The 27,168-nt window shown below is 55.2% G+C and overlaps 1 protein-coding gene across 4 annotated transcripts in view; it reads right to left on the minus strand.

Annotated features, from left to right (window-relative positions):
* Nucleotides 1–27,168, minus strand: part of MCM3AP (minichromosome maintenance complex component 3 associated protein) — a 49,189-nt gene continuing 22,021 nt past the window's right edge. The window contains exons 11-29 of one of the 4 annotated variants that reach the window (XM_047798497.1): nt 26,574–26,734; nt 25,780–26,021; nt 25,370–25,608; nt 24,577–24,677; nt 22,221–22,352; nt 21,842–21,955; nt 21,079–21,231; nt 18,816–19,013; nt 16,883–16,951; nt 16,672–16,806; nt 14,609–14,750; nt 10,241–10,499; nt 9,940–10,037; nt 8,525–8,915; nt 7,197–7,454; nt 6,388–6,502; nt 3,918–4,124; nt 2,316–2,463; nt 1–290 (exon numbers count right to left, since the gene is read on the minus strand). In XM_047798497.1, the coding sequence (XP_047654453.1) occupies nt 132–290; nt 2,316–2,463; nt 3,918–4,124; nt 6,388–6,502; nt 7,197–7,454; nt 8,525–8,915; nt 9,940–10,037; nt 10,241–10,499; nt 14,609–14,750; nt 16,672–16,806; nt 16,883–16,951; nt 18,816–19,013; nt 21,079–21,231; nt 21,842–21,955; nt 22,221–22,352; nt 24,577–24,677; nt 25,370–25,608; nt 25,780–26,021; nt 26,574–26,734 (3,321 nt within the window). In that variant the 3' untranslated portion in view covers nt 1–131. Of the gene's footprint in view, nt 291–2,315; nt 2,464–2,904; nt 3,016–3,917; nt 4,125–6,372; nt 6,503–7,196; nt 7,455–8,524; nt 8,916–9,939; nt 10,038–10,240; nt 10,500–14,608; nt 14,751–16,671; nt 16,807–16,882; nt 16,952–18,815; nt 19,014–21,078; nt 21,232–21,841; nt 21,956–22,220; nt 22,353–24,576; nt 24,678–25,369; nt 25,609–25,779; nt 26,022–26,573; nt 26,735–27,168 lie in introns of those variants that run through there. The other 3 variants (XM_047798487.1, XR_007137459.1, XM_047798507.1) reach the window with 3 other exon arrangements.

Consider the following 27,168-nt stretch of genomic DNA (forward strand, 5'->3'; position numbering starts at 1 on the left):
TTAGATATTCCAGTGGTTTACTTGCATGATTAATAATCAATTTCCAACATGCATCAAGCATCTGAAAATAACATTATTTTGAGTAAAAGGAAATCTTCCAGGGAGACCCTCCCTCTCTCAGGTCCAGCTGCTCAAATGTCCACCATGTCCAGCAGCGCAGAGAGCTGAAGCTCAGAGGCGACCTCCTCTTCCCTTGAGCTCCGGATCAGCCTCTCTAGGTGCTTCAGCTGTTCCGTCAGAGATGTGCCTCTTGCCTCTGACACATGCAGTTGCTCCCCTGTCCTCTCACGCTAGTTGAACAAAGAAGAAATCAAAAATAATGTGGGGAGTGCTCGTCATGGCACAGCAGAAACAAATCCGACTAGGAACCACGAGGACGCAGGTTCGACCCCTGGCATCGCTCAGTGGGTTAAGGATCCGGCGTTGCCGTGAGCTGTGGTGTAGGTCGCAGACGCGGCTTGGATGCCGTGCTCCTGTGGCTGTGGGTAGGCCTGCAGCTACAGCTCCAATTGGACCCCTAGCCTGGGAGCCTCCATATGCCACGGGTGTGGCCCTAAAAAGCAAAAAGTAAATAAATAAGTAAATAACAAAAATAATTTTGGGATATCCATGAACCAAGATATATTCTCTTTCAAGGCACTAGATCTGGCTCATGTCAAAACAGCTCTTCCGGAGCCTGCTGGGCTCCACAAACCCTTTTCTTAGACTCTACCATACATCCTTCCAGCCCCTTCCAGCACATACGGCTGTATCATCTGCTCATGGAATGTTTCTCTTCTGAGTCTACCATGAACAACTTCCAGTCCTTTTTATGAAATACCTTTATCAAGGGCTACAAACTTTTCCATTATATATATCGTCATTGCTCAATCAGATGCTCACATTTGGATATTTAGTTGCCACTTTTATGCACCAGAATTAATGCCACAGTGAACAAAAATACATTGATTTTTGTCACACAGAGTAATGTTTTAGGGCAGAATTGTTACGTGAAAGGGTATGACTATTTTTAAGGACCTGCCAAACTAATAATTGGAAACAGTCTGTCAATTTAATTTGTTTTTCTCTCCTATTGAAGGGCTTCCCGAAAGTCAATACAGGGCATACATTTTACCTGTCCAGCATTAAACACATGTCTAGGATTCAAACTTTGCCCTTGTTTCTTTCACCACTGAAAGAGGGTGGTGAGGTAGAAAGCTCTTGAGATTTGGAGCCAGGCGGGTCTGGCTCAGAAAAGCCGTTTTGCCACCGACCCGCTGAATGTTCTCGGGGGAGGCCCTTGCCTTCTGTGCTCCTCGTTCATTTTCCTCGGGTCAAGTTAATCCCACAAAGGGGGGCTTGAGTGACACCAGAGCAGAGGGGGTGGCCTCCAGGCCCAGGGGCTGACGTCCCAACCCGCGAGCACGGGGGTCAGGCGAGGCGCGGAGGGGGGAAGCCTGCCTTGCTGCAGCTTGGCTGAACCCCCAGGCCCGGCTCTGCCTGCAGTGGCCCAGGGCACAGGCCCACATGCAGCCCTGGTCCAGGCGGGGTCCCCCAGGTGCCCGTGAGGGCCGGGGCACAGCGGTCACTCGAATCTCAGCTCTGCTTGGAGGCCGTGGGTTAGCGGTCACCAGAGAGAGAGCCGTGAGACGGAGGCCCCTCCCCTAGAACCCCGCTGGCCGAGCGGAGCTGTCTGGTGTTGGTCCCACAGAGGGAGGCCTGGGGACACTGAAGCCCGGACAGCATGTGCTCCATAATCCGAACCCCTGCTGTCACCCTTGTCATCCTTCTCAGCTCCATGCTTTACTGCACGTGAGCGCGCGGCTATGGCTTTTGTTCAGTTCTTAAACATGTTTCAATCCCATTCTTCATTCACTTCACAAGCAGAACACTCACGTTGGGCCGCTGTGACACTGACAGGTTAAGGTAGGAAAAGACTTAATCTGGGAGCTCCCATCGTGGCGCAGCAGAAAGGAATCTGACTAGGAACCATGAGGTTGCAGGTACGATCCCTGGCCTCGCTCAGTGGGTTAAGGATCCTGCACTGCCGTGAGCTGCTGCGTAGGTCGCAGACACGGCTCAGATCTGGCGTTGCTGTGGCTGTGAGGCAGGCCATCGGCTGTAGCTCCAGTTAGACCCCTAGCCTCGGAACCTCCATGTGCTGCAAGTGCAGCCCTAAAAAGCAAAAAAAAAAAAAAAAAAAAAAAAGACCTAATTTAAACTAACCGTTTACTGGTCATCATACCATCCTAGGACAAATCGAGACACTCCCTTTTCCCCAGCCGTTCTCTCAGTCTTTAATTCTACCATAACTGCCAAATGCACTCTCTTCTCACCTGAGGGCTACCAGGCATAGACGTCTTTATCCCAGGGAGAGTCGGAGGCAGAGACACCGGAGTCTGAGGAAGACAGAGGGGAAGGGAAGCTGACCGTGCAAATGCTCCCGAGTCTTCCGACACCCACTGCTGAAGCTGAGCTTCGAACCTGAAACATTTGGCAAAAGTTGAACTATCACTCACTTCTCTCCTCTAAACACTTTAAATGTTTTCTAGTTTTGCTTTTTACTAAGGGTGGAACTAAGCTACGATATCAACTGAGAAGTAGAAAAGTATTCTTTTAAAAAACTTAAAATCCTCTTTGACTTATAAATTTGACTTGATGAGAAAGATGGCATTTATCTAAAACATGTTTCTTAAAATGATTCCTAATTCTCCCATTTGGTTTATCTTCTCTAGCTTATTTTGGCCATATGTGTCTGTAATTAATTTGTATCTCTTTTCATCATCCGAATGTATGAATTGCTGCCTATGATTTAAAATTAACCCCAAATCACATCCCACTGCCACCTAACACCCTCTAGAGCTATCCATCCAAGAAAACAATCAAGAAAAACAATCTGATCCAAACTGCTTAAATGATACAGACCTAGAAAAATCTACTTTTAGAAATCATGACACATTCATTCATTCTTCCAACATATATTTTTCCAGTCCCCACTAAACGCTAGGCGCCATCCTGGGTACCAGGGACACAGCACTGAAACAAAACAGACAAGGCCCAGCTGTAGGCAGTTTACACTTTAGCGACAAGAACGTGACAAGGCAGACGTCTGAGGACGAGGAAGACAAGTCAGACACCTGGAGACGGGAGCACTGGCGGCTGGCTCAGATGCCCCACTGAGTGGGTGCAAGCAGAGACCTGGAAGCGAGTGCGAGGTGAGCCAAGGGACCAGGAGGTGGCTGGGGAGGCTCAGGCGGAAGGAAGAGCCAACGCCATGGCCCGCCTGGGAACCGCCTGGCCTGCTGCATCACCCAGCCTCGTCCGCCCGTGAGGGTTCTGCCTTTGATTTGGTGACAGCGGAAGCCACTGGAAGGTCGTGAGCAAAGGAGAAACATGACCTCTGCCTCACACCTCAAAGGCGCACACCAGGTCCGCTAGGCTAGACTCCAGACTCCTGCAGCGAGGGTCCGCTTCTGAACATACACTCTTTCCTCTTCTTCTCTGTTTTAGGGCCATACCTGTGGCTTATGGAAGTTCCCAGGCTAGGGGGTGAATCAGAGCAGGAGCTGCCGGCCTACACCACAGCCACACCGGATCCGAGCCACATCTGCAACCTATGCTGCAGCTTGCAGCAACACCGGGTCCTTAACAAGCACGGAGTGAGGCCAGGGACTGACCCTGTAACCTGACAGACACCGTGGGGGTCTGCCTGCCCACCTGCAGCGTGGGAACCTAAGTAATAAACCATCGATGAAACCGATTCCAATCATGAAACAGTTTAGCGCACACCACAGAGGGCACTGCCTCTGCTCTCTGAGAGTTTACACGTCCCACGACTGACCTGCCATCTTTTGCAAACAGTCTCAGCTCTGGGATCCTTGCTAACCCTGCGTCAAGTGGCCTAAAGGACACAACGAACCCCAGGGGACGGGCTTCACCTCGTGCTCTCCTCTTTCTCCAGCAGCAGCCTGCTAGACAGACACTGGACCAGGAGCTCCTGGGCAGAGGCTCCGCGCGTCAGATCCTCCGAGCTGGGAAGCCGTCCCTCTCGGCCGCGCTCCGCACTCCTCCTCCCTCTGCCGTGCACGTGAAGTACCGCAGTGGGAAGCTCGTTTGCAGAAGGATGCAGAGACCTTATCCCCAAACTGTAAGCACATGTTGTGACACACGTATGGTCAGGGAGGAGAAGGAGAAAGAGCTCCTCTGGCGTCAGGTAGAGGCGGGCGCGCTGGGGTCTGGCACGGGCACGAGGATGGGCGGCCTCTGCCTGCCGGGTTTTCTGCTCTCCCGGGCAGCTGTGCTCTCGGAGCTTAGCTACTGCTTTGCGCCCCATTACTCCAGGGCCCTCAGAAGTTTCTGTTTTCCCCTGATGGCAGGGTTCCTCTTTTTGCATCTGGCTCCTAAATCCATCTGGAAGTCATGCTTATGGCAGCAGGCCACGGGGATCTCATTCTTTTCCTAAACAGATGCCAACGGCTGCCCCCCACTAGTTTCCCTAGTTGGGCATGGTACTTTGGTCACATGTGGTTCTGTTCTTGCACCTTCTATTCTGACCCATTTGTCTGCTGTCACTTTCATGTACGCTCTGATATCAGGCAGAGCAGAACTTATTTTTCTTATTCAACATTGTCTCAGCAATTGCTGCACATTTTTTCATCCTGATGAATTTTAGAATTAAGTTAGTTGTCACAGACCAAGGGGAAACAACCTTCTGGGCTTTTGATTAGAAATGTCTTAGAGTTTCTGTTGTGGCTCAGTGGTTAACAAACCCTACTAGCACCCATGAGGCTGCAGGTTCGATCCCTGGCCTCACTCAGTGGGTTAAGGATCCAGCATTGCCATGAGCTGTGGTGTAGGTCACAGACGTGGCTTGGATCCTGCGTTGCTGTGGCTGTGGTGTAGGCTGGCCGCTTCAGCTCTGGTTTGACCCCTCACCTGGGAACCTCCATAGGCCGCAGGTGCGGCCCAAAAAAGGAAAAAAACAGTCTTAACTTTGTAGTTTGAGCGGTGACCTCTTTAGAGCAGCGCATCCTCCAGGCAACAGAGCCAAGACTGCCCTCATTTGCTGAGCTTGTCTCTGCACCTTCAGGGCCCCGAGAATCTCCTTCACAGGGGCTTAGCACCTCCTGGCGGTTTGTGTCCGTACGTTCTAGGTTTGCTGCCACTCTGAGTGAGGATTTTTGTATGTGTTGGTTGATCTGTCTGGTCACCTTGCTGGATGCTGGATAGTCCTAAGGGTGTGTCTAGTGATTATGTTTTTTTTTTTTTTGGCCACGCCTGTGGCACGTGGAAGTTTCCAGGCCAGGGACTGAACCTGAGCCACAGCAGCAACCAGAGCCAGAGCCAGAGCAGTGACAATCTTGGATCCTTAACCCACTGAGCCACCAGGGAACTCCTTCTGTTGATTATCTTGAACTGACCGTTTTATTGTCTGGAAATGACAGTCCCTCCTTTCTCTTGATATTTATGCCACCACGTCTGTATTCCTCAAGTGGGCAGGGTCTCCAGTTCAATAGCAAACAGCAGTGCGATGTCAGGGGAAGCTCGAGGCTGGTTCTAACATCAGTTTCTGATGTCTCACCAAGAAGCATGAGGAGGGTTTTGCTAGTGTTGGGGTAGACAGCCCGACCAAGCTCAGGAAATTTTTACCCAAGTTTGATAAGAAATTTTATCAGGAATGGGTATAAATTTTTTTCTTGGGGAGAGGGGGCAGGAATGGGTATAAGTTTCAAGGAAAGCATTTCAACACCTACTAAAATAATCACTTATTTTCTGTCATGACAGCAAATTACATGAATAGATTTCTACTGTTGGTATTGTTTAGCAAAATATACAGTGGGCTTGGGAATTGTTTTTTTTTTTTTTTTTTTGGCCACCCACTGTCATATGCAGTTCCCAGGCCAAGGATCAAATCCTAGCTGCAGCTGTGACCTACACCACACACAGATCCCTGAACCCACCGTGCTGGGCTGGGGATTGAACCTACACCCTGGAGCTGCAGAGACACCGCTAATCCCGTTGTGCCACCGGGGGAACTCTTGTGAATTTTTTTATGTAATGCAAAATTGCATGTGCTAACATTTTACTCGGTATTGCTGAAGCAGGTTTATAAGTGAGATACAGTGTCAGCTTTCTTTGGTCTGGACTCTCCTGGCTATGTCATGACTCCAGGGCCATGTTCAGGCCATAAGAGAAATGCTCGCTTTCTCTGCTCTAGAGCAGCTTCTACTACACGGGATGAACAGTTCCTTGAGTATCTGTCAGTGTCTTCCTGCCACAGGCTGGCTTCTGTGCGGAGAATGTGAACCGCTGCCGCTGTCTGCTCTGGAAGGGGACAGAGTGCACTCCCTTGGCTGAGGGGTGGCAGAAACACACACTGAGCACAGATCTCACCGGCCCTGACTCAACTGTAGCTCCTTCTGCGTCTGCATTCTGGCTTGTTCCCACGACAAAGGAATGTCGTATTTTTTCAAATGATTTTTAAAAAAATACACACATATCTGGCCATCTTCACTCAGCGCCTCTGAAAAAAGAACATAAAAATAAGAGAAAAGAATATCAAAAGAGTGACAAGTGACCACCTGACATTTGCTTAATTTTTTTTTTTTTTTGTCTTTTTAGGGCTGAATCTGTGGCATATGGAGGCTCCCAGGCAAGGGGTCGAATTGGAGTTGTAGCTGCCGGCCTCCGCCACAGCCACAGCAACGCTGGATCCGAGCCGTGTCTGCAACCTACACCTCAGTTCATAGGAACACCGGATCCTTAACCCCCTGAGCGAGGCCAGGGATTCAACTCACATACTCATGGGTGCTAGTCGGGTTGGTTAACCGCCAAGCCACAAGGGGAACTCTGAGGACAGGTCCTTCTGATTAAAGTCACACAATTACGTGGCTCCCACGTTGGACCTAATTATGCTTCAAGTGTCTATGGGTCATTCAAGGTCATTCACAACCAGACAGGCACGGCCAGTGTGACTCCTCGAAGCTTCAGAAGCCTGCCTAACTTAAAGAGAGGCCCACTCCAGGGAGATGAGCGCAGGCTCTCCTGGAACCTCCTCAGCTCTTCCCAGTGTTGGCAGGTCACCTGGAATCGCTGGCTGGACGAGGCGGTTCGAAGGAAAGGAAGGGTGGGGACCCTCAGGAAAGGCACAAGCAGCAAATAAGTTGGACCAGGAAAGCCGCACGAGGGGCCAGCCCCACAGTGCCGAGCCTGCCTACCTGGCGTGACGGGAAGCCTGGGCGGTGTCCAGTCCCTCAGCTTGTGGTTGATGCACAGGGCGATGACGTCGTCCCACGGGATCTCGGCAACGGAGGGCCCCGAGCCCTGGCCCGGGGAGAGGCTCCTGCTCTTCCACCTGCGGTACGTGCTGCGGAGCAGGCTCTCCACCTGGGACTGCAGAACGGGCCGCGTGTGGCGAGAGCTGGGGATCTGGGAGGCGTACTGGACGACCATGGAGCACACCGGGAGCCAGGGCGCTGCAGAGAAGGTACCTGGTGAGCTACAGCTGGAACGCTACACGGGGTGGCCCTCCCTCTGCTTTTCCTAGGAGCGGACAGCTGTTAGTTGACACGTCTGCCCTCAACCTTACACGCAGGAGAACCACAGCTGTTGAGGAAAGAGTATCTCCCTCCCCATGTCCAGATGAGGGATGCAGCCGCCCAGGTTCAAATGCACAACAACGGGTCCATCCTAGAGGCTCTGACTGCAGGGGCCTGTGGATACAGCCAGGAATCTGCACTTGACCGAGCACACAGGGACGCCTCATCCCAGAGGCTCTGGCTTCTCCTGAGGAGTCCAGACCTAGCTCACAGCAGAGGATGTGCACAGGGCGGATTGCTTCCCTTCAGCAACAAATGTCTCTTAGACCTACTGGAGACCGTGCCTCAAATTTTAGAAGGATGCTCGAGCCTCTGCCCCACGTGGTCCAAAGGAGAATGGCCCTGCCGAGGCCAAGGGTGCACCGCATAAGCTCAAACAGCCTCGTCCCCTCCTAACTGCATCAGCACGGAAAGGGGCACGTCCTCGCAGCCCAGGGACTCGCAGAGATGCCTTAGAGCAGCCCAAAGGCCTCAACCAGGTACAGCCGAAGCCACGGAATAAGCTTCTTTGGCAAAGAAGGAACCCTGGCGTTAAAGCAGCTCTGTGTGCCACAGCCCCAGCAGAGCAGCAGCAGGGGGACAGGATGACACAGTTACATACTTTTTGTTCCCAAACCCCATGACGTAGGCAGGACAGGACCTGCTGTTAATTCTTCGCTTCAACACTCCTCCTGCCACCGCCTGCCACCTCCCTCATGGGGCCGAGCAGACACCATGGGCCGCTCAGCCGGCAGGAAGGGCCAAGCGCCCCCATCTGACAGCACCCCAGCTCCTTCTGACTCCTGAGCCCAAAAGCAAGTGCCAGCAGGGGCAGTGAGGGCCGGGGTGCACAGCGGAGAGGCACTACCTCTCACCGGGGCCCACGCCTGCCAGAGTGCCTCTACAGTGACCAAGGGCCGGGCACCTCTGCCATCCCACAGCCAGAGACTCTCCAGACGGGCACGCACCCTCCGGAGGCGGGAGGTCCATCTGCGGAAGCTGGAAGCCGAGGATAGCCTGCTTCAGCCAGGCCAGGTGCTCCGGGGCGTTCCAGTGAAGGTGAGGAAGCAGTCGGCTGCCCCCTGCCTCGGCAAACTCGGTGACAGGCCAGGACAGGTCACAGAGCTGCTCAGAGGACACCACGGATGCCAGGAAGTGCAGCACGCTGTTGAACAGCTCAATGACAGCGCTAGGCTCCTGCGAGGCCAGGCCACCCCGCCGCCTCTCGCTTCTGTCATGGAAAAACCGGCTGCTGAACTCCCGGCTAACCCCATCCTCCACGTACTGAAGGAGGGTCTGGGAGCAAAGGTCAAGGGCACGGGGGCAGCGGGAGACCAGCCACCGCACAGCCTGTGCAACCTGAGGAGCAAAGACAGGTGGGAGAGATCTGGTCAAACAATGCACGCTGGTTTCAGGGTTCCGGATGCCCCACAGCTGCCACGGCAGGCGCCGCAGCACCAGCACCTCAATGGTGCCAGCAAGGGAAGCAAAAGCTTCCTTTGCCGTTGAGTTTGGCCTCACGGGGTCCTGGAGACCCACACAGTGGGGACCCCCAAGAAGGGCTCCCATCCCCCGAGCCCCCTGAGGAGTGTCTCCCGCAGGAAGGCCCTGGAAGGGCTGGGGCCCAAGGGAAACCAGCCCCACCGGCCTCTTCACCGCACACAGAAAAGGAAACCACATCTTCCCACTTGGAGAGGGACCGACAGCTTCACTACGTGCCGGACGCTTTCACATCCTCTGGTCATCTTTCTTCCTGATGTCACTTTTTGAACTTTTTTTTTATTTATTTATAGTCTTTTCAGGACTGCACCTGTGGCATGTGGAGGTTCCCAGGCTAGGGGTCAACTTGGAGCTGTAGCTGCCGGCCTGCACCGTAGTTCATGGCAACACTGGATCCTTAACCCGCTGAGCAAGGCCAAGGATCGAACCCGTGTCCTCATGGATACTAGCCAGGTTCGTTACCGCTTGAGCCATGACAGGAACTCCCTGAAGTTACTTCTGTTTTAAGTCGCAGCACTTCTTTTTCTAGAGGTAACTATCAGCTCAGACTTCCTCTGCTTAAGGAAACCTCTGAGAACATTATTCCTTCATCTTCCGAGAACCACCCCTCTATAAGAATGATTATATATCTGACATTCAGATACAAGACACGAATGTCATATTTTAAATCCGTGACAAAACCTCTAGGAAATTTTATATGAACAATTTAATTTGCTGCAGCTATCAGGACTACAGGCACATTTTATCTTTCGATTTCTGCTGATATAAAGTTTCCTGTCAAAACATAAAGTTAAAACTGTAGGCACATACACTAAATTGAAGACAGAGCAAATGGAGAGAGTCTGATGTGTCCCGTGGCCCTTCAAAAAGGAGGCCCCCTTACCTTGGTGGTGCCTTGCAGATCATTAACGGAATCGGGGATCTCAACGACAGTGTAGTCTGAGAGCAGCTTGGCTGAGACCAAATCCTGCAGCATCAGACCTTTAAGAGAAGCAGGAGGAGTCACGGTCTCCGGCTGGCAGTGGCCTCTCTCGGCTCGGACGCCGCCCAGCCCTGCCCCACTCGCTGCAGCGGCTGCTGGCACGGGATTCCCCAAACCACTCAGCCAGCCCCTTCTTAGACCCCGGGCTCCACCCACTCATTAATAAACACGCCGCTTCACCAAAGGGGCTGCCCCCACACACCGTCTTCCACTTCCTTCTCCTCAGCATCCCCGCCTGGACTGGGCACCAGAACCACCAGCGGAAGCGCGGGCCGGAAGGGCTTGGCCTGCAGGAGCTGCTTGATCTGCAGCAGCGCCGCCAACCAGTACACGTCCTCCTCCACCGCGTCCTCGCTCCTCACTTTGGGGGGAAGCAGCAGCATGAGCCCACTGGCTCCCAGGAGCTCCTTCTGTGTCTCTGCGGCATCGAGGGCACCGTCGCTAAGAGCACCGTGAGCCACCTGGAACAGCAACCAGACCATTACGACGACGACGACGGACACACCAGGGGACAGGTCGACAGTGAGTGCCGGGAATTCGTGCAGGAGCGGCTGGGTCAGCAGGTAACTCAGCCTCTGGCTAGGAGCGGTTGAGCCATTTACCCTTCGGTTACCTCCGAGGCAGACAAGCAAGTTAGCCGGTCATGAGAGCCAAAGGGCGAGGCAAACCAACAGCAGGCAAGGGACTCCCGCCCATTTCTAGAAAGCAGCGCAGAGAAGGGGACAGTCACTCGGCAAAGGAGACGGAGGGAGCCACAGGAAGGGCTGCACGGTGAGGGAGGAAGAGGCTGGCAGGGCCGGCCAAAGCCCTGAGCACCCAGCCTGCGACGCCAGGCGCCCGCGGCCAGGCTCGGGGCTGGAGGACGAGCCACCCACAGGTCAGCTGCCACCTGCAGGCAGCCTGTAAGTGCAACCCGGCCCCCTGGGGTCCAGACACGGGGCCTTGTCAGGCACAGCGGAGGGGCCGTGCCAGTGGCCCGCACCTCCCCTGAGAGCACCAGCAGCTGCCCAAGGAGGGGGAAAGATGAGTCCTTTCCAATGAAACCAAACAACCAAGAGAGTAGATACCCAGATCCTGACATCCGGGGTCCCCTCCAGAAAAAGCTGCCTTGCCATCTCCATACCCTCCACCACACCCCAAATACAGAGCTGTGGCCAGCCTTTTAGGGACTCGCTCAGGCATGGGAGGCCTCAGATAAAGTGTCTGAGGAGAGTCTCCAACATAAGAGAGAGACTAGAGTAACGTAACAGAGAAACAGGACCCAGAGGAAAGAGGTCACGCGGGACACGAGAAAACTTGTGTCAAAATCCCACCTCCTCTGAGGAGGCACCCAGAAACAGTCACAAGACGGAAAAGTCAACTAAGGGTAAGAAAAAGGGAGCCAATGATACATATGCTAACTAAAACCCCAATAGGAACTGTGGAACTCTCCCGAACACGATACTGAGAAATAAGAAAGGAGTTTTCTGTGGCCCAGAGAGCTAAGGATCTCTCACTGTCACTGCAGGGGCTTGGGCTGTCGCTGTGGCGCAGGCCTGACCCTGGCCGGGGACCTTCCACATGCTGCAGGTGTGGCAAAAACACGCACACGCACAAAACCACGACAGGAAATGGGATGGAGAAGATGAAGAGGCTCAGAGGACCAACTGATAAGGTCAAACATCGGTCCACTAGGAGTTTAAGAAAGAACAGGAAAAAAGGGACGGCAGACTTCATCAAGATGCACAAGACGTCCCAGGTGCGAAACGAGCGCCTCCAGCCACAAGGGGCAACCGCGCCCAGATGGGGGGGAAGGAAGCGGGCGCCTTCAGGGTCCCGGGCAGAGGTGTCACGAGACGTGTCTCTACAGTCTCTTCTCAGCCTCGGCCTGCTGTGCTTTACCCCATCTCCCGCCTGGAAAACAGTCGCAGTGCCGGCAAATGACTTAAGCTTAAGGACAGACCTGAAGGCCTCAGTTATCCACGCGGTCAGCTGAATGAGGACCCAGTGTGCTGGTCTAGACATGCCAGACCTGTGTAGACAGGCACACCCGTTTGCACAGCATGCTATGTCCTCTAAAGGATAAGAGGAAGAGGAACCTCACGGCCCCAAGGGGTTTATGAGGGGTCGTTAGCAGGATCTGCATTAGCAAGGAGAACCAAGGTGCAAACCTAGGCACCGCTGGGCTGCTGCAGAAGCGCAATGGTGATTCTCTAGAATGCTCTGCATAGAGAGCTGACGCCAAGCCTCCTCAACGCTAATGACTGTTAACCGCCTAAAGGTCAGAATAAAAGCTTGATCAGCTACCGGCTATGTGACTTTTGAAATAAATAAGAAAAAAAACCTCTATCCTGCACCTACAACCCCCTCCTCACTTGCTGTCATCCTCAAGAGCACAATCAAGGCAGTGTGGTTTCTTGAGGCGGGGCTCTTGGTCCCGGACACCTTGAGCCCCCCAGTTCCCACCTTTAATTAAGATAAACGTCTCTGTGTCTTGTTCTATGTTAACTTTTTCCTCAACTTTCACAGCACCCATTCTCAGCACAGAGACAGCAGGCTTTCAGAGAAACGAAGCCACAGCGAAGGGGACAGGGACAGTTTCCAACATCTCAGCAGTAATGCCGGCTGCCAGGTGACAGAGCAGCAAAACTGGAAGGGAAACAACTTTCCAGCCATAATTCTACAAATCTAGCTTAGATTGTGAAGCAAATGTGAAGCTAACTACATTTTCACGCGGGCAGGAGCTCGGAAAATCCTCTTCCCAGGCAGTCTTCCTTTGAAAGAAAATGGAAACGTGCTCCGTCAAACGAGAGGCCAAACCAAGAGAAAACCATGCTGCTGCTGCTGCTGCCAATGGCAGCCCCGACCAAGTGCTCGGCCTGTGCCAGGCGCCATTCCAAGAACTCGGGAGGTGGACCTGGCCCCGTCCTCAAGGGCCCTGTGCCGGGTGCTCTACATGGCAGCTGTGTGGCCTAAGGCCGTTTATCCGAACCCCTCTGATCCTCAGTGTCCTCGCTGGTAACCGCCGTGAGAAACGACACCCGGACACGCTATCAGCCCCGAAGGGAGCAGGAGGATGGAGCCTTCTCAGAGGCCAGGGTCACGGAAAATGACAGAACATCTGAAACTCCATTAAGGCATGTACAGCCCATCTGGGTAAATATTAATGAAAGATAAAACCATTTGAGTGAGAAAGTGAAGCAACTACCACTTGCAGGAAAAAATAAAGAGCACTTGCTGGTTCTGGGGTATGCAGCCATCAGCACGTGACCCCTCTTACAGAGATGACACACGGGGATCACCGAGCCGCGCTGGGAAGATGGGGACGGCTGGGTGGGACCGTGGTGGCAGAGCTAGTGGGCTGTGCAGCCCCAAGCTGGCTCTTGTGATGATCCCGCCTCCCAGTGTTTGAATGAATCTAATGAGGAAACAGGTTCTCATTAAACGAGAATCTTGGGGAGTTCCCATCATGGCTCAGCGGTTAGCAAACCAGCATCTGTGAGGACACAGGCCTGATCCCTGGCCTCGCTCAGTGGGTTAAGGATCCAGCGTTGCTGTGAGCTGTGGTGTAGCAGCTCGGATCCCGTGTTGCTGTGGCTCTGGCGTAGGCCAGCGGCTATAGCTCTGATTGGACCCCTAGCCTGTGAACCTCCGTGTGTCTCCAGGGCGGCCCTAAAAAGACAAAAACAGACCGAAAACAAACAAACGAACAAACGAGAATCCCCCAGGGAACCAATTAAGTTCAGTATTATACACACACTTATAAAGAACAAAAATTAGAACTTAGAATAAAAAAACCAAGGACCACTTGGATGCAAGACAAAAGCAACGAACCTGAAGTGCCCGGTGCTGAACCTGTGTACTGGCTGGATTAAGTTTAGTGAAAACTGCATAGAACTGGTGTTCCCATGGCAGTGGCTTAAGAATCCGACTGCAGCGGCTCGGGTTGCCGTGGAGCTGAGGGTGCAGTGGGTTAAGGATGTGGTACTGCCACAGCTGTGGCAGAGGTTGCAGTCATAGCTCGGATTCAATCCCTGGCCCAGGAATTTCCATACTCCGTGGGTGCAGCCATTAAAAACAAAACAAGAGAAAAATAAAAACCAAGTAGTATTAAAAACCTTTTGGAAAGACGTGATGTAGCAGGAAGCTATTTTAACAAGGACGTCAGCAGCTGCCAAGGTGAGATGTAACAGCCACCGCGTTTTTGTGTAACGCTGTCTCTCGTCTCTCTTGGGTTAATGACCAGAGGCCCATGGCGTTCGGGGCTTCTGAATTCCGCGCAGAACGCACGGGGGCATATATGCATTTTTCAGGGTGTTCTGGGTTTTCACCAAGTTCTCAGAGAGAGGTCCGTGACCAAAGGCAGTTAAGATGCACTGCACTCATGAGAACCCAGCCTGGTCTCTCACACCCAACAGGTGTCCCGGAGGCGCCATCACGACGCAGGGATGAGCAGATGAGACACTTGCTTCTGCTTCTGCCACATTATTTCAAAAACACTTCAGGGAAGTTACGTGATTTCAATGACGGCTGGGAGTGGCTGCAAAGAGAGAAGTCACAGAAGCAAATACCCAAAATGACTGTCACTCACCTTTACGCACACACTGATAGAAACTGTCTGATTCTCTTTGCTGCTGAGCGTGTTAAACAGCGCGAGAGTCTGAATCCCATCAACCTCATCCGATAAGGCATCGTCTCCCATGAACTTGACTTTTAACCAATTTGCTAGAATTCTGTGCATAAAAGAAAATAACAATTGAAGGAGAGTCTGTTTCTCAGTTTGAACTACAAAGAGAAATATCACACAGATGTGAAGCTACAAATACCAAAATCCACTGTGCAGTTGCTCTGAACAAAACAGGCTATGTTTTTTTTGTTGTTGTTTGTTTGTTTTTTTAATCTTTTTAGGGCCACACCCACAGCATATGGAAGTTCCCAGGCTAGGGGTTGAATCAGAGCTGCAGCTGCCGGCCTACACCACAGCCACAGCAGGCTATGATTTTTTTTTTGTCTTTTTTTTTTGTCTTTCTGCCATTTCTTGGGCCGCACCCGCGGCATATGGAGGTTCCCAGGCTAGGGGTCGAATCGGAGCTGTAGCCACCGGCCTACGCCAGAGCTACAGCAACTCGGGATCCGAGCCGCGTCTGCAACCCACACCACAGCTCACGGCAACGCTGGATCCTTAACCCACTGAGCAAGGGCAGGGATTGACCTCGCAACCTCATGGTTCCTAGTCGGATTCGTTAACCACTGCGCCACGACGGGAACTCCAGGCCATGATTTTTAAATGAAGTTAGGAACTCGACTGGGTTATGTATTTGGGTCAGAGGAGAGGGTACTCGCTCTAATATGAGTTAAACTTCTGAACCACTAGGAAAAGATCCTGAGCCATAGAAAAGACCCTCAGAGTTTACCACACAACCCAACAATTCCACTCCTGGGTGTGCAACCAAGAGTATCGCAGACTTGCGTCTACACAAACGCTGGCACGTGAATGTTCACAGGAGCATTATCCACAGTAACCAAAAAGCAGAAACAACACAAATGCCCGTCGACGGATGAACAAATAAAACGTACGTTCATACAATCACACATCATTCAGCCACAAAAAAGAAGGCAGGACTAATGCACACCACAACTTGAATAACCTAGACAGGGCTATGGTCCGTGAAGGGTGCCAGTCGCGGAAGACCACGTGCTCCCACGTTCCGTCTGCCCGAAACGCCCGCAAGAGGCAAATGCGTAGAGACGGAAAAGAGAGTCGCGGTTGCCAGGGGCTGAGGGAGGAAGGAACTGCGAGTGACTGCTAATGGGCATGGGGTGTCTTTTTAGGTTAAAAAATTGAGCAATTAGATAGTGGGGATGGCTACACACCTTGTGAACACACCAACCCATGAAACGAACATTATAAATGGGAGAGATTTAGGACCCATGAATCGCATCCCAAAAAGCTGTTAAGAAAGAAAAGTAGCATGTGCCGTTGCTCTAAAAGCATGGCTTCTGGGAGCGATTTGGTTACGGCAACAACGCCGCGTCAACTTCTTGGAAGTTCTTTTTAAATGACAAAATTCTTTTCCTAAGGAAGAGAATGGACCGATCCAAACAAACGGAACTGTCTTTCCCAGAGTCTAAAGTGAAGCAGCTTCTAATCACTATACCTCAGTAGGGCTTTATATCACAACCAGGTCTTAAAAGCTTTCGGACAGGAGTTCCCATCATGGTGAAGCAGCAACAAATCTGACTAGTACCCCTGAGGACACAGGTTCAATCCCTGGCCTTGCTCAGTGGGTTAAGGATCTGGCGTTGCTGTGAGCTGTGGTGTAGACTGCAGACGTGGCTTGGATGTGGCATTGCTGTGGCTGTGGTGTAGACCAGTGGCTACAGCTCTGATACGACCCCTATCCTGGGATACGCTGTGGGTGCGGCCCTAAAAGACCAAAAGAAACACACCAGTTTTCGGACAAAGACTGCTGCCAAGTGTTCCAATAAGAATGTGAATAATCCAAGCATCAACTTCGAGTCACAAATAAAACAGCCCCCAAGGAGAGGCATCACAGGAAGGCACCAGGTGCCCAACGTGAGAGGAGCATCGATCGTGGTGCCACCGGACGCTCCCGGAGGCCACCCCACCTCCCAGGCCGCTTGCTCCCTGACCTGCCGGGACTCCCTGGGGACCGCTCTTCTCCGTCAGGCAACACCAGCACCAGCTTCCAAAACACGCGCTCCCGCCTCCCAGGGAGGTCCTCGGCCACAAGGGACGGCAGGTCCAAGGGCGCCCACGCTGCGTCACTGGAAGAGACAGAGCACCACAGGTGAGGCGTGCGCATGGCCGGCAGGGACAGGACACACGGGCGGCAGGACAGACCTCAGCAGCTGCTGGTGGAAGTGCTGGACCTTCATCTGGTGCACGGTCCTGTTCCTGAGCCGCCGCAACCTGCAGAGAAAGCACACAGCGCCGGCGTGAGGCTGGGCCTGGGGAGCAGGCGACGGCCGCTGGGAGCGCAGAGGGACGGAAGGGCGCGTCTCCTGGGGGGACATCGGGAGGCCAAGAGATTCTTCCTGATGAAGAAATGGCTTAGTCAGAGGCCTTGTTCATGCCGCAAAACCAAGCAGGCCTTCTCCCCTGCGTGCCGGCCACGGGAGCTCAGCAGTGAGGACACGCACGATCCCAGGGAGCAAAGGGCCTCTGCAGGTGGGGCGGGGCCGGCGCCGGCTTGGTCTTGACTCACGTGGCCAGAGGCGAAACGTGAGCAAAGACCGGAAGGAAGGTTAGCATGGGGGTTTCTGGGGACGGGCGTGGGCCTGGCCTGTCCCCAGGATGAGGACAGGGAGAGCAGCGGGGGACAGCCACAGGGTGGGGTAGGGGTCACTGCGTAAGGACTCAGAGAGCAGCGGAGGGATACCGACCAGGGGTGTGGGGTGGCCTGGCTCTGCTGGGGCAGTGAGGGCGCTGGGGCGAGGGGGTCAAGGGCGAAGGGCGGACAGGGCAGACACACAGGTAGCCACATGAGAAGGGCTGGCATTGGAGCTGGCAGGTGCAGAGATGCAGGGCAGTGGGTCTGAGTTCAGGTGTGACCCGGCCCAGGGAGGACAGGCTGGCCACCTGTGAGCCAAAGCGCTGAGGGCAGCAGGCAGGGCGAGGACCCGGTTCCAATGTTGAGCTGGGGACACGTGGAAGAGGCCTCAGCTGGAGACGCACAAGGGAGCCATCTGCGTGCTGGACGGCAGAAGGTTACCAGGGGAGGGGCTGTCCTGATGCAAGTGAAGCAGCCTCGACGCCAGAAAGAAGCCCGAACGCCGCGATCACGATCACGCGGGGTGCATGTCCTGACCACGCGCCCTGACCACGCGGGGTGCATGTCCTGACCGCGCGCCCTGACCACGCGGGGTGCATGTGCGACAGGCCAGCACCGCCACACCCTGCTGACAGATGCAGGCACAGGACAGGGCACTGGGCAACCACACGGCGTTTGGTGGAGCCCAGTGAAAGCTGCGGAGGTGGTTTTCAGAGAGAACACCTCGTGACAGCCCAGGGAGGAGAGGCGGCCTCGAGAGCGCGGCCCGCTGCAGCCCCCGGATGCCGCCCTCCTCAGGCTCCCACGGGGGCTCCTCTCAAGAGGTGATGGGAGCTTGGGCCGAAGAGAGAGGCCAAGCCCTGCGTGGCCAGGACCCGACAGCTGAAGCAAGGGCCTGGCTGGGGGCTGGGCACCCACAGGGTGACCAGGAGGAGTGCCAGGAGGGGCCACGCCAAGGGCACACAAGGCGGGAGAGAGCAGAGGGTGGGAGAGGCCGCCGCTAAAATGCTATGGCAGGGAGTTCCCTTTGTGGCTCAGTGGTAAGGAACCCAACGAGGAACCATGAGGATGCGGGTTCGATCCCTGGCCTTGCTCAGTGGGTGAAGGATCCGGTGTTGCCGTGAGCTGTAGTGTAGGTCACAGATGCGGCTCAGATCCTGCGTTGCTGTGGCTGTGGCGTAGTCTGGCAGCTGCGGCTCTGATTCGACCCCTAGCCTGGGAACCTCCACACGCTGTGAGTGCGGTCCTAAAAATAAATAAATAAATAAATAAATAAATAAAAGAAATAACATAAAATGCTGTGGCGCATCGGGTAAAGGATCCGGTGCTGCCTCTGCAGCGGTGCAAGTTCGATCCCAGGCCCGGGAACTTCCATATGCCACAGGTGTGGTCGAAAAAGACAAAACAAAAACGCCATGCTACACCTGTCTTCTCTGCAAACACAGACACCGACCCCCATTCCGTACAGAGCCAGCTGGGACCCGGGGCACGCCGGGCACGGACCTGGTGCAGGAGATGCCCACTCTCCCGGCATGGCCCAGGTCCAGGAGGCCCTTGGCCAGGTTCTCCGCAGCAATGGGGCACTCTGCGCTGGGTGCCAGCGCCCTCAGCCGGTCGGTCACGTCCACACAACAGGGGGCCGCAGGGAAAGCCCGCATCTGGCGCCGGAGTTTCTTCCGCGCTGCTACAGCTTCCCTCCACCTGGAGACAAAGCACCGTTACTGGGGTTTGGAAGGGTTCACTGCAGGCAAATGCAGAAACACCTCCAGCATAACAGGCCGAATGGTTTCTGGCAGTAAGTTTAGTTTCTTTAGGCAACAGATCGCAACCTATGAAAGGAATCAGGCATGCAGTCAGAGGAAGCATGATAGCAAATGAGTAGCGGTGGAAAACAAACTACCCAGCTTAAGAGGGGATGCCAAGGGAGTTCCCATGCGGCACAACTAGGAACTACAAGGTTGCGGGTTCAACCCCTGACCCCACTCAGTGGGTTAAGGATCCGGCATTGCTGTGAGCTATGGTGTAGGTCAGCAGCTGTAGCTCCCAATGGACCCCTAGCCTGGGAACCTGCATATGCTGCGGGTATGGCCCTAAAAAGCAAACAAACAAACAAAAAAAGAGTGAATGCTGAGCCATCTTTGAAGCCAATTTGGTACTCTGGATACAAACACGGGTACACATACCCTTCCACACAGCAGACCCCGCCAGCGGGAATTTATCTGCAGACATGTGTGCACCTGTGTGAACTATCTGTAGAAGGATGGCCACTAGAGCAGGCTTTGTCACGGCTAGAGGGAGAAAGCCACACGGGAGCCCACCACCAGGGCCAGGCAGGTCATGTATGGTGCACTCCTGGGAGGCCACCTCGATGCACAGATGCCAGGGGGGAGCGCCCACCATGCTGCTGCGGCCAGGCCTCCACCTTATGCTAAGGCAGCCAGAGGAGTTCAGCACGGAGTAGGGAAGGGCTCCCCTCTGTGCCAACCGCAGAGGACAGAGAATCCTGGCTGGGACACAAGCTGCTGCTGCTGCTGCTCCTTGCCAGGGGGTGACAAGGGTCCTTGTGGCATGAGGACTCTTTCCCACTGAATCCCTTTTATACTATTGCAACTGGCAAGTATACTATCAGTTTTAAAAATGTTACTACGGGAGTTCTTGTGATGGCTCAGTGATAACGAACCCGACTAGTATCCAGGAGGACACGGTCGGTCCCTGGCCTCGCTCAGTGGGTTAAGGATCCGGTGTTGCTGTGAGCTGTGGTGTGGGTCACAGGCACGGCTTGGATCTTGCGTTGCTGTGGCTGTGGCGTAGTCTGGCAGCTGCAGCTCTGATTCGACCCCTAGCCTGGGAGCCTCCATCTGCCATGGGTGCGGCCGTAAAAGACGGAAAAAAGAAAAATTATTATGAAGCGAAGCACCCAGTGTGCCCATTTTAGAGACTCTTGATACCTCTCAGGGACACCTCCCCCGCCCAGTCAAGAGGCGGTGGCCATGACCAGCGCTCGGGACCCAGGGCCCGGCTCAGTCACCCCCCTCGTTCCCAAAGGCAACTACTGTGCTGGTTCTATGTTCACTCACTCCTTCCCTTCTGTAGGGTCACGTTACTGTACAGAAACCCAAAACTATTCATCCAGTTTGAACGCATACTACGGATGTTGTGCACACTTTCCCCAAGAGCTGGTTTTTTCCACTCCAAGTTATGGTGTAGAAATTGATCCACGTGGGGCACGCAGCTGTGACTGGCTTACTCACGGTGTCTCTCTGTGTCGCGCACAGTGGGTGAAGAGCAAAAGGTTACCTCTAAACATCTGCTGAGACAGGACCAACCCTCACCCCACAATCTAATTCCTGACTTACCCCTTAGCTTATACCTTCAGGAAGGAACACACTCCATGTGTGTATTAACAACTGTTTCCGGAAACATCTTTCTAAAAGACTCTCCCTGGGAGTTCCCGTTGTGGCGCAGTGGTTAACGAACCCGACTAGGAACCATGAGCTTGCGGGTTTGATCCCTGCCCTTGCTCAGTGGGTTAACGATCCGGCGTTGCCGTGAGCTGTGGTGTAGGTTGCAGACACGGCTCGGATCCCGCGTTGCTGTGGCTCTGGCGTAGGCCGGTGGCTACAGCTCTGATTCGACCCCTGGCCTGGGAACCTCCATATGCCGCGGGTGCGGCCCAAGAAATAGCAACAACAACAACGACAAAAAAAAAAAAAAAAAAGACTCTCCCTATGTGCGCTGGCTTCCTCTGGAAGGACACAGGACTCACCGCTGGAGGTACTTGCAAAAGCGCTGAAGCTCCTGGAGGGTCTCTTTTGCAGTCTGGAAAATTTCCTCCCCAAGAAACAAGTCCACCAGGTGAGCACAGACGTCCTCACAGCAACGGGTCAGGCGGACCCTCTGGTCTGTCTCCACCGCACTCCTAGAGAAAAGGGCCATCAGCACAGGAGACACCCCCACTCTGAGGGCTTGGCTTCAAAGCATGAGTTCACATCCATGGACTTCCCGTCCGGCACAGTGGTAACGAACTGGACTAGCATCCATGAGGATTCGGGTTCAATCCCTGGCCCCACTCAGTGGCTTAAGGATCCAGCATTGCGGTGAGCTGTGGTGTAGGTCACAGACACGGCTCAGATCCTGCATTGCTGTGGCTGTGGTGGAGGCCGGCAGCTGCAGCTCTGACTGGACCCCTAGCCTGGGAACCTCCATGTTCCGCAGGTGTGGCCCTAAAAACAAAAAAGGCCACATCCTTAACACTGAAGTGTATATGATATCTTCACTGCAAGAGAAGCTTTAAAATTTTATTGTATGTAATGCACAGACATCCGGGAAAACAGCAGAGAAAAAAACTCAAGCGGTACAGGGTACCAAGTTAGAGATCCCACAGGGCCCTTATAAACAGCCAAAAAATAAGCCTTTCTTTTCATAAAATAGTTAGAAATTTTCATTTTTAAATGGCCATTGAGACACCTGGCCGACCAGCATGTGGGCTTTGTCAGCAGGCCAGCGGGGAGCCCGAGCGCCTCACTTACTGCAACTCCCGGGAGCAGGTGTCCCGCACACATTCTGTCACCACGAGCTCTGTCAGCTCGGCCGCCAGGCCCTGGCTCAGCTGCGTCAGCACCAGTTCCCTCTCTTGTTTCAGCCTGGGGGGGGCGGGGAGAAGAGGGCGCAGAGCTCAGTGTCCCCCCCTCTGCGGCCCTGCAGCTGCGGCCGAGCTGTGCGGCCCGAGTCAGCAGCCCGGCCCCTGGCCTCGCCAGGGCGGCCCGAGGCCTCCCCGCTCCAGCTCTGACCAGACGCGCGGCTGCTGCTGCGGCTGCTGCTGCTGCGGCTGCTGCTGCTCAGGGCGGGAAGGCACCGGGAGCCGGACGCGGGCCAGGAGCCCCCGCCGCCCACACCCGCGGCGCTCACCGCTCCTCCTCGGCCCGCCGCCGCGCCTCCTCCCTCCGCGCCCGCTCCTCGGTCACTTCTTCGGCCGCGATGCGCCTCAGAATGCCCGTCGTCGTGGCTGCTACCAGCTCCTCCACAGCAGCACGGGAAACCCTAGACAGACGAGGTGGAGGCTGCTCTGAACACGGACTCGCAAAAGCCATGCAAGCCGCACGACCAAACGTCCAACACCGGCCGGGGAAAAACGACTCATTTGGCCTCCAGCATAAAAACCAAGCCCGTGGCCAGGAACAGGCACACGCTATCAAAGGGACTCGGAAAGAGAAGGAAATCCAAATAGACCTGCGACTGGTAAAAAGGTTGGCTTGGCATTCAAAACCCTCCCAGCAAAGAAAAACCCAGGAGGACATGGCTTCACTGGCAAATTCTACCAAACACTTAAACTAACACCAATCTTCCTGAGACTCTTCCGCCGGATGAGGGGCAAAGCACTTTCTAACATCTGTACAAGGTCAGCATTCCCCTGGCCCGACAGCAAAGCCCGACAAAAACACTGCAAGAAAGCTGGACCAAGATCCCTTATGGACACTGAAGTAAAAAATCCTTAACAAAATACTAACAAACCCCCAATGAAGCAACGTACTTAAAGGATTATACAACACTGCCCGGTGAGCTTTATTCCCAGAAAGCAAGGACGATTCAACAAATGAAAAAAAAAGGAGTTCCCATCATGGCGCAGCAGAAACGAATCTGACTAGGAACTGTGAGGTTGTGGGTTTGATCCCTGGCCTTGCTCAGTGGGTCAAGGATCCAGAGTTGCAGGGAGCTACTTCGTAGATCGCAGACATGGCTCAGATCTGGTGTTGCTGTGGCTGTGGGACAGGCCAGCAGCTGTAGCTCCTATTGGACCCCTAGCCTGGGAACCTCCATAGGCCGAAGGTGATGCCATAAAAAGACAAAAAGGGGGAGTTCCCGTCGTGGTGCAGTGGTTAACGAACCCGACTAGGAACCATGAGCTTGCGGATTCGGTCCCTGCCCTTGCTCAGCGGGTTAAGGATCCAGCATTGCCGTGAGCTGTGGTGTAGGTTGCAGACGCGGCTCGGATCCCGAGTTGCTGTGGCTCTGGCGTAGGCCGGTGGCTACAGCTCTGATTCAACTCCTGGCCTGGGAACCTCCATATGCCGCGGGAGCGGCCCAAGAAATAGCAACAACAACAACAACAACAAAAAGACAAAAGACAAAAAGGGGCAAAATAAATAAATAAACATTCTAGTACACATAAAGTGATACAATGACATGAAAGGGTCTTATTTCACCTGTATAAATATAGGTTACACAAAAGGGTCAATCTTTTTTTTTTTGCTTTTTTAGGGCTGAACCTGCGGCATATGTAAGTTTCCAGGCTAGAGGTCGAATCAGAGCCTCAGCTGCCAGCCTATGCCACAGCTGCAGCAACGACAGATCCAAGCCATGTCTGCGACCTACACCACAGCTCACAGCAACGCTGGATCCTTGACCCACTGAGCAAGGCCAGGGATCAAACCCACAACCTCACAGTTCCTAGTCAGATTCATTTCCGCTGCATGATGGGAACTTTTTTTTTTTTTGTACTAGAATTTTTAAAAGGTGTTTGAAATCCTCAAGAAAGCCTGATTTACTAAATTTATCAAATTTTAACTTTTTTAGGGGGAGCCGCATGTGTGGCATATGGAAGTTTTCAGGCTAGAGGTCGAATCGGAGCAACAGCTGCCGGCCTACACCACAGCCATAGCAACGCTCAATCTAAGCCACGTCTGCGACCTACACCACAGCTCACAGCAACGCCCGATCCTTAACCCACTGAGCAAGGCCAGGCATTGAACCCACATCCTCAGGGATATTAGTCAGGTTTATAACCCACTGAGCCACAGCAGGAACACCCAATCAGATTTTAACCATTAACTACAAAAGGTGCTTAAGAGTTTAGAAAGATTTTGATTATTAACTTTATCAAGACTAGATGTTTGAAGTGTTAAGTAAAATCAGACATGTAAACTTAGTAAGTGTAGTTTGAAATATCTAGGAAATTTCATCATGGTGTAGGCTGTAAATACTATCAAATATTTAGGGAACTTTAATCTATCAAATTTATAAACGGAGACTTAATGCATGTAAACGGATGTTCCAAGCAAAGTGAATGTTCGTTTTTAACAGAGAATGAACTAATTATTACCAGATCCTGAGCCATATTTAAAGAAACACGGTTCAGGAGCCTGAGGATGACGGCCGCCTGGCAAGCGGGCTGCCAGTGAAGCCCCTACGGACTGGCAGCCCAGCCGCTTGAGAGAGGAACCGCCTGGAGGGACCCCGGCGGCCCGGGCGCGGGCTGCGCGCTTACCCCAGGGCTGTGGCTGCGAAGGCGGCCCCGGCAGCGCCCACCTCCTCGCAGTCGCTCTGAAGCACCTCCTGGATGAGCTCGTCCACGACCTGGGCCAGGTCCTGAGGGGCGGGAGGCCAGAGGGGTCAGGGCGCCGGCGCGACCCGGCCCCGGGACCCGGCTCCCGGCTCCCGACCCGGCTCCACAGCCCCCGGGGCCGCGGATCTTCCCAGAGCCAAGGGGCACCCGGCGGCACCCCGCCTGGGTCACAGGTGGCTCGCAGGCAGCGGCGTGAAGGCACTGAGCGACCCGCCGCGGGCCGGCTGGGCGCGTCTGGGCAGGGCCAGCCCGGGGCCGGCTCGCTGCGCTGCCTGTGGCGCCGCGTTCTGGGCGGCTCGTCCACGGGCCGGCTGGGGCGAGCGGACACGCGAGGGGTGCAGGATGGTGTGGGGACCGCTGTGACGAGGCCAGGGCTCCTCGGCGAGCCGGGTGGGGAGCCCCGCTCCGACGCGAGGCTGAGCGACGGTGGGCGCGTCCCCTCCTCGGCCTCTGCCGCCCTGTCTGGCCCGTGAGGCCCGCAACACGGCCCCCCGCGGGGCGCAGGGCTCCGCGCCGCGCGAGTCTCCACCGCGGCCCTTCCCAAGCGAGAGCCCGAGAGGCCAAGGCCGGGCCGGCAGGGGCCGGGGTCCCGAACGAGCCCCCACGCCGGGCCGCACGTGCAGCCACCTGCGTGTGTTCAAGAGCGCGCGGCCTGGGCCTCAGGCCCGCGGCCGTTTGCGCACGATCCCCGGACCCTGACCGGTGGGCTCCTCACCGCGTCCGAGTACACAGGCGCCGGCTTCGGGGGCAGGAGCTCCGGCGGCACGGGCGACGGGAGCAGGCTGGGCACCGCGCTGGGGGTCAGAGCCTGGAGCTGGGACAGCGAGGCCGCAGCGGCGCCCGCGGGGGCGGGAGGCTGCGGGGGCGGGGCCTCGAGGGGCGGGGTCGTGAGGGGCGGGGCCTCGAGGGGCGGGGCGGTCTCTGCGCCGGCGCTCTGCTCGCCTCTCGCCGCACCTGGAAGGCAACAGGCAGGTGTGGGCTCCACACAGCTGCCCTCCCCGAGCAGCAGGCGCCAGGAGCCGTTCGGGCCGCGCCGGACACCGAGCTGAGGTCCGGCCAGCCCAGGATGAGGCCTCCTGGAGGGACACCCAGCTCGTCCCCTCGGGAGGCGGCAGCCCCACTCACCCGCTGCGTCCACGCCGGGTCTCTGCGTGCCTGCGGGCAGCTCTGCCGCCAGGCTGTCCCCGACGTACTTGTTCTGGGAGTTGAAGCTGCACACGGGGGTGTGACGAGGGACGGGCGGCAACGGCCCCCCATTCACAACCTCCCCGACCGACACGGTCAGCTTCCTGGTGATAAACACCGACTTCCGGGCCTTGGGGGAGCCCTCTGGCTCCAGGAACGAGGACCGGTTCAGCTCCACACAGCTGCCCGACCACAGAGAAAACAGCCGTTAGGTGCGCGCACGCGCGCGCGCGAAGCCGGCCTCCTCTCCTCGGGGCCCAGGGCCACATGGGCACAGCCCAGGGCGCCCACCGCTGCCAGCTGGCCTCCGAGGGCAGCTCTGCAGAGGCAGGCGGGGCCGGGGAACACAGACTAGGACACGACGGGCTACGTATCAGGGAAGCAGGTTCTGGGTGCGGCTCCACAAGTGCCGTCGCGTTCCCCGAACCCTGAGTGTGGCGGAGGAGAGGCCACGTCCTCCGCGACGGGCCAGGGCCCGACCTGCACCGTGAGGTTCTTGAGTAACTTGCGAGAAGACTAACGAAGAGGTGGGTCTGAACCCTGACCTGCCCATGCGGAGCATGTGACCTGGGGACATCCCCGGCTGCTCTGCGCCTCACTCCTTCCCCTGCACCCGTGACACAGCCCGTGACACACGCCCTCTGCAGGGCTCGGCACACAGCTGGCGCCTCCTAGCCGCTCCCCGAATGACAAGGGAAGAGAGAAGAGAGGGCCGGCCAGCGCTCGGCTCCTACCCGTCCGAAGCAGTGAGGCCGTGGCAGCTGAGGACGTCGGTGGCCTCCTCGCAGTCCTGGAAGAGCAGCATGCGCACCACGCTGTCCAGGGGGAAGACGGTGGACCGCTGCGGGCTCACGGTGTACGCCACGTTGAGCGCACGCAGCGCATCCCTGCGGATCTAAAAGAGGACAAATCACCGAGTCCCAGAGCGTCAGCGCCCATGACCACAGGGGCGCCAGGGCGGGGGCGGGCTCCTGGCACGGCTCCCTCCCTCTGGAAAGCAAGCTGGGTGCCAAGCTTGGTGATCCTTGGGCTGTCTGCCCAGTGGAAGATGCCCAAGAACCATGCAGAGCAAGCAGTTTCACACACAGAAAAGGCTGGGGCATGAAGGCCTTCTTTATAAAAGCAGAGCAAGGAGCCCCCCACCGGCAGGGCAGGGAGAGGGCATCCTGCAGCGAAGAGCTGGGGGCCAGAAATCACCACGGAGATGGCGGGCTGTGGAAAGGGTGTGGCATGAAACGCAGTAAAAGTCACAGGCAAAGTTCTTTCACAGCACCTGACAAACACTTTAAAAATGAAGAGAGGGAGTTCCCGTCGTGGCTCAGCAGAAAC

This window comes from Phacochoerus africanus, chromosome 1 (genome assembly GCF_016906955.1).
Source record: "Phacochoerus africanus isolate WHEZ1 chromosome 1, ROS_Pafr_v1, whole genome shotgun sequence".
NCBI lineage: Eukaryota > Metazoa > Chordata > Mammalia > Artiodactyla > Suidae > Phacochoerus > Phacochoerus africanus.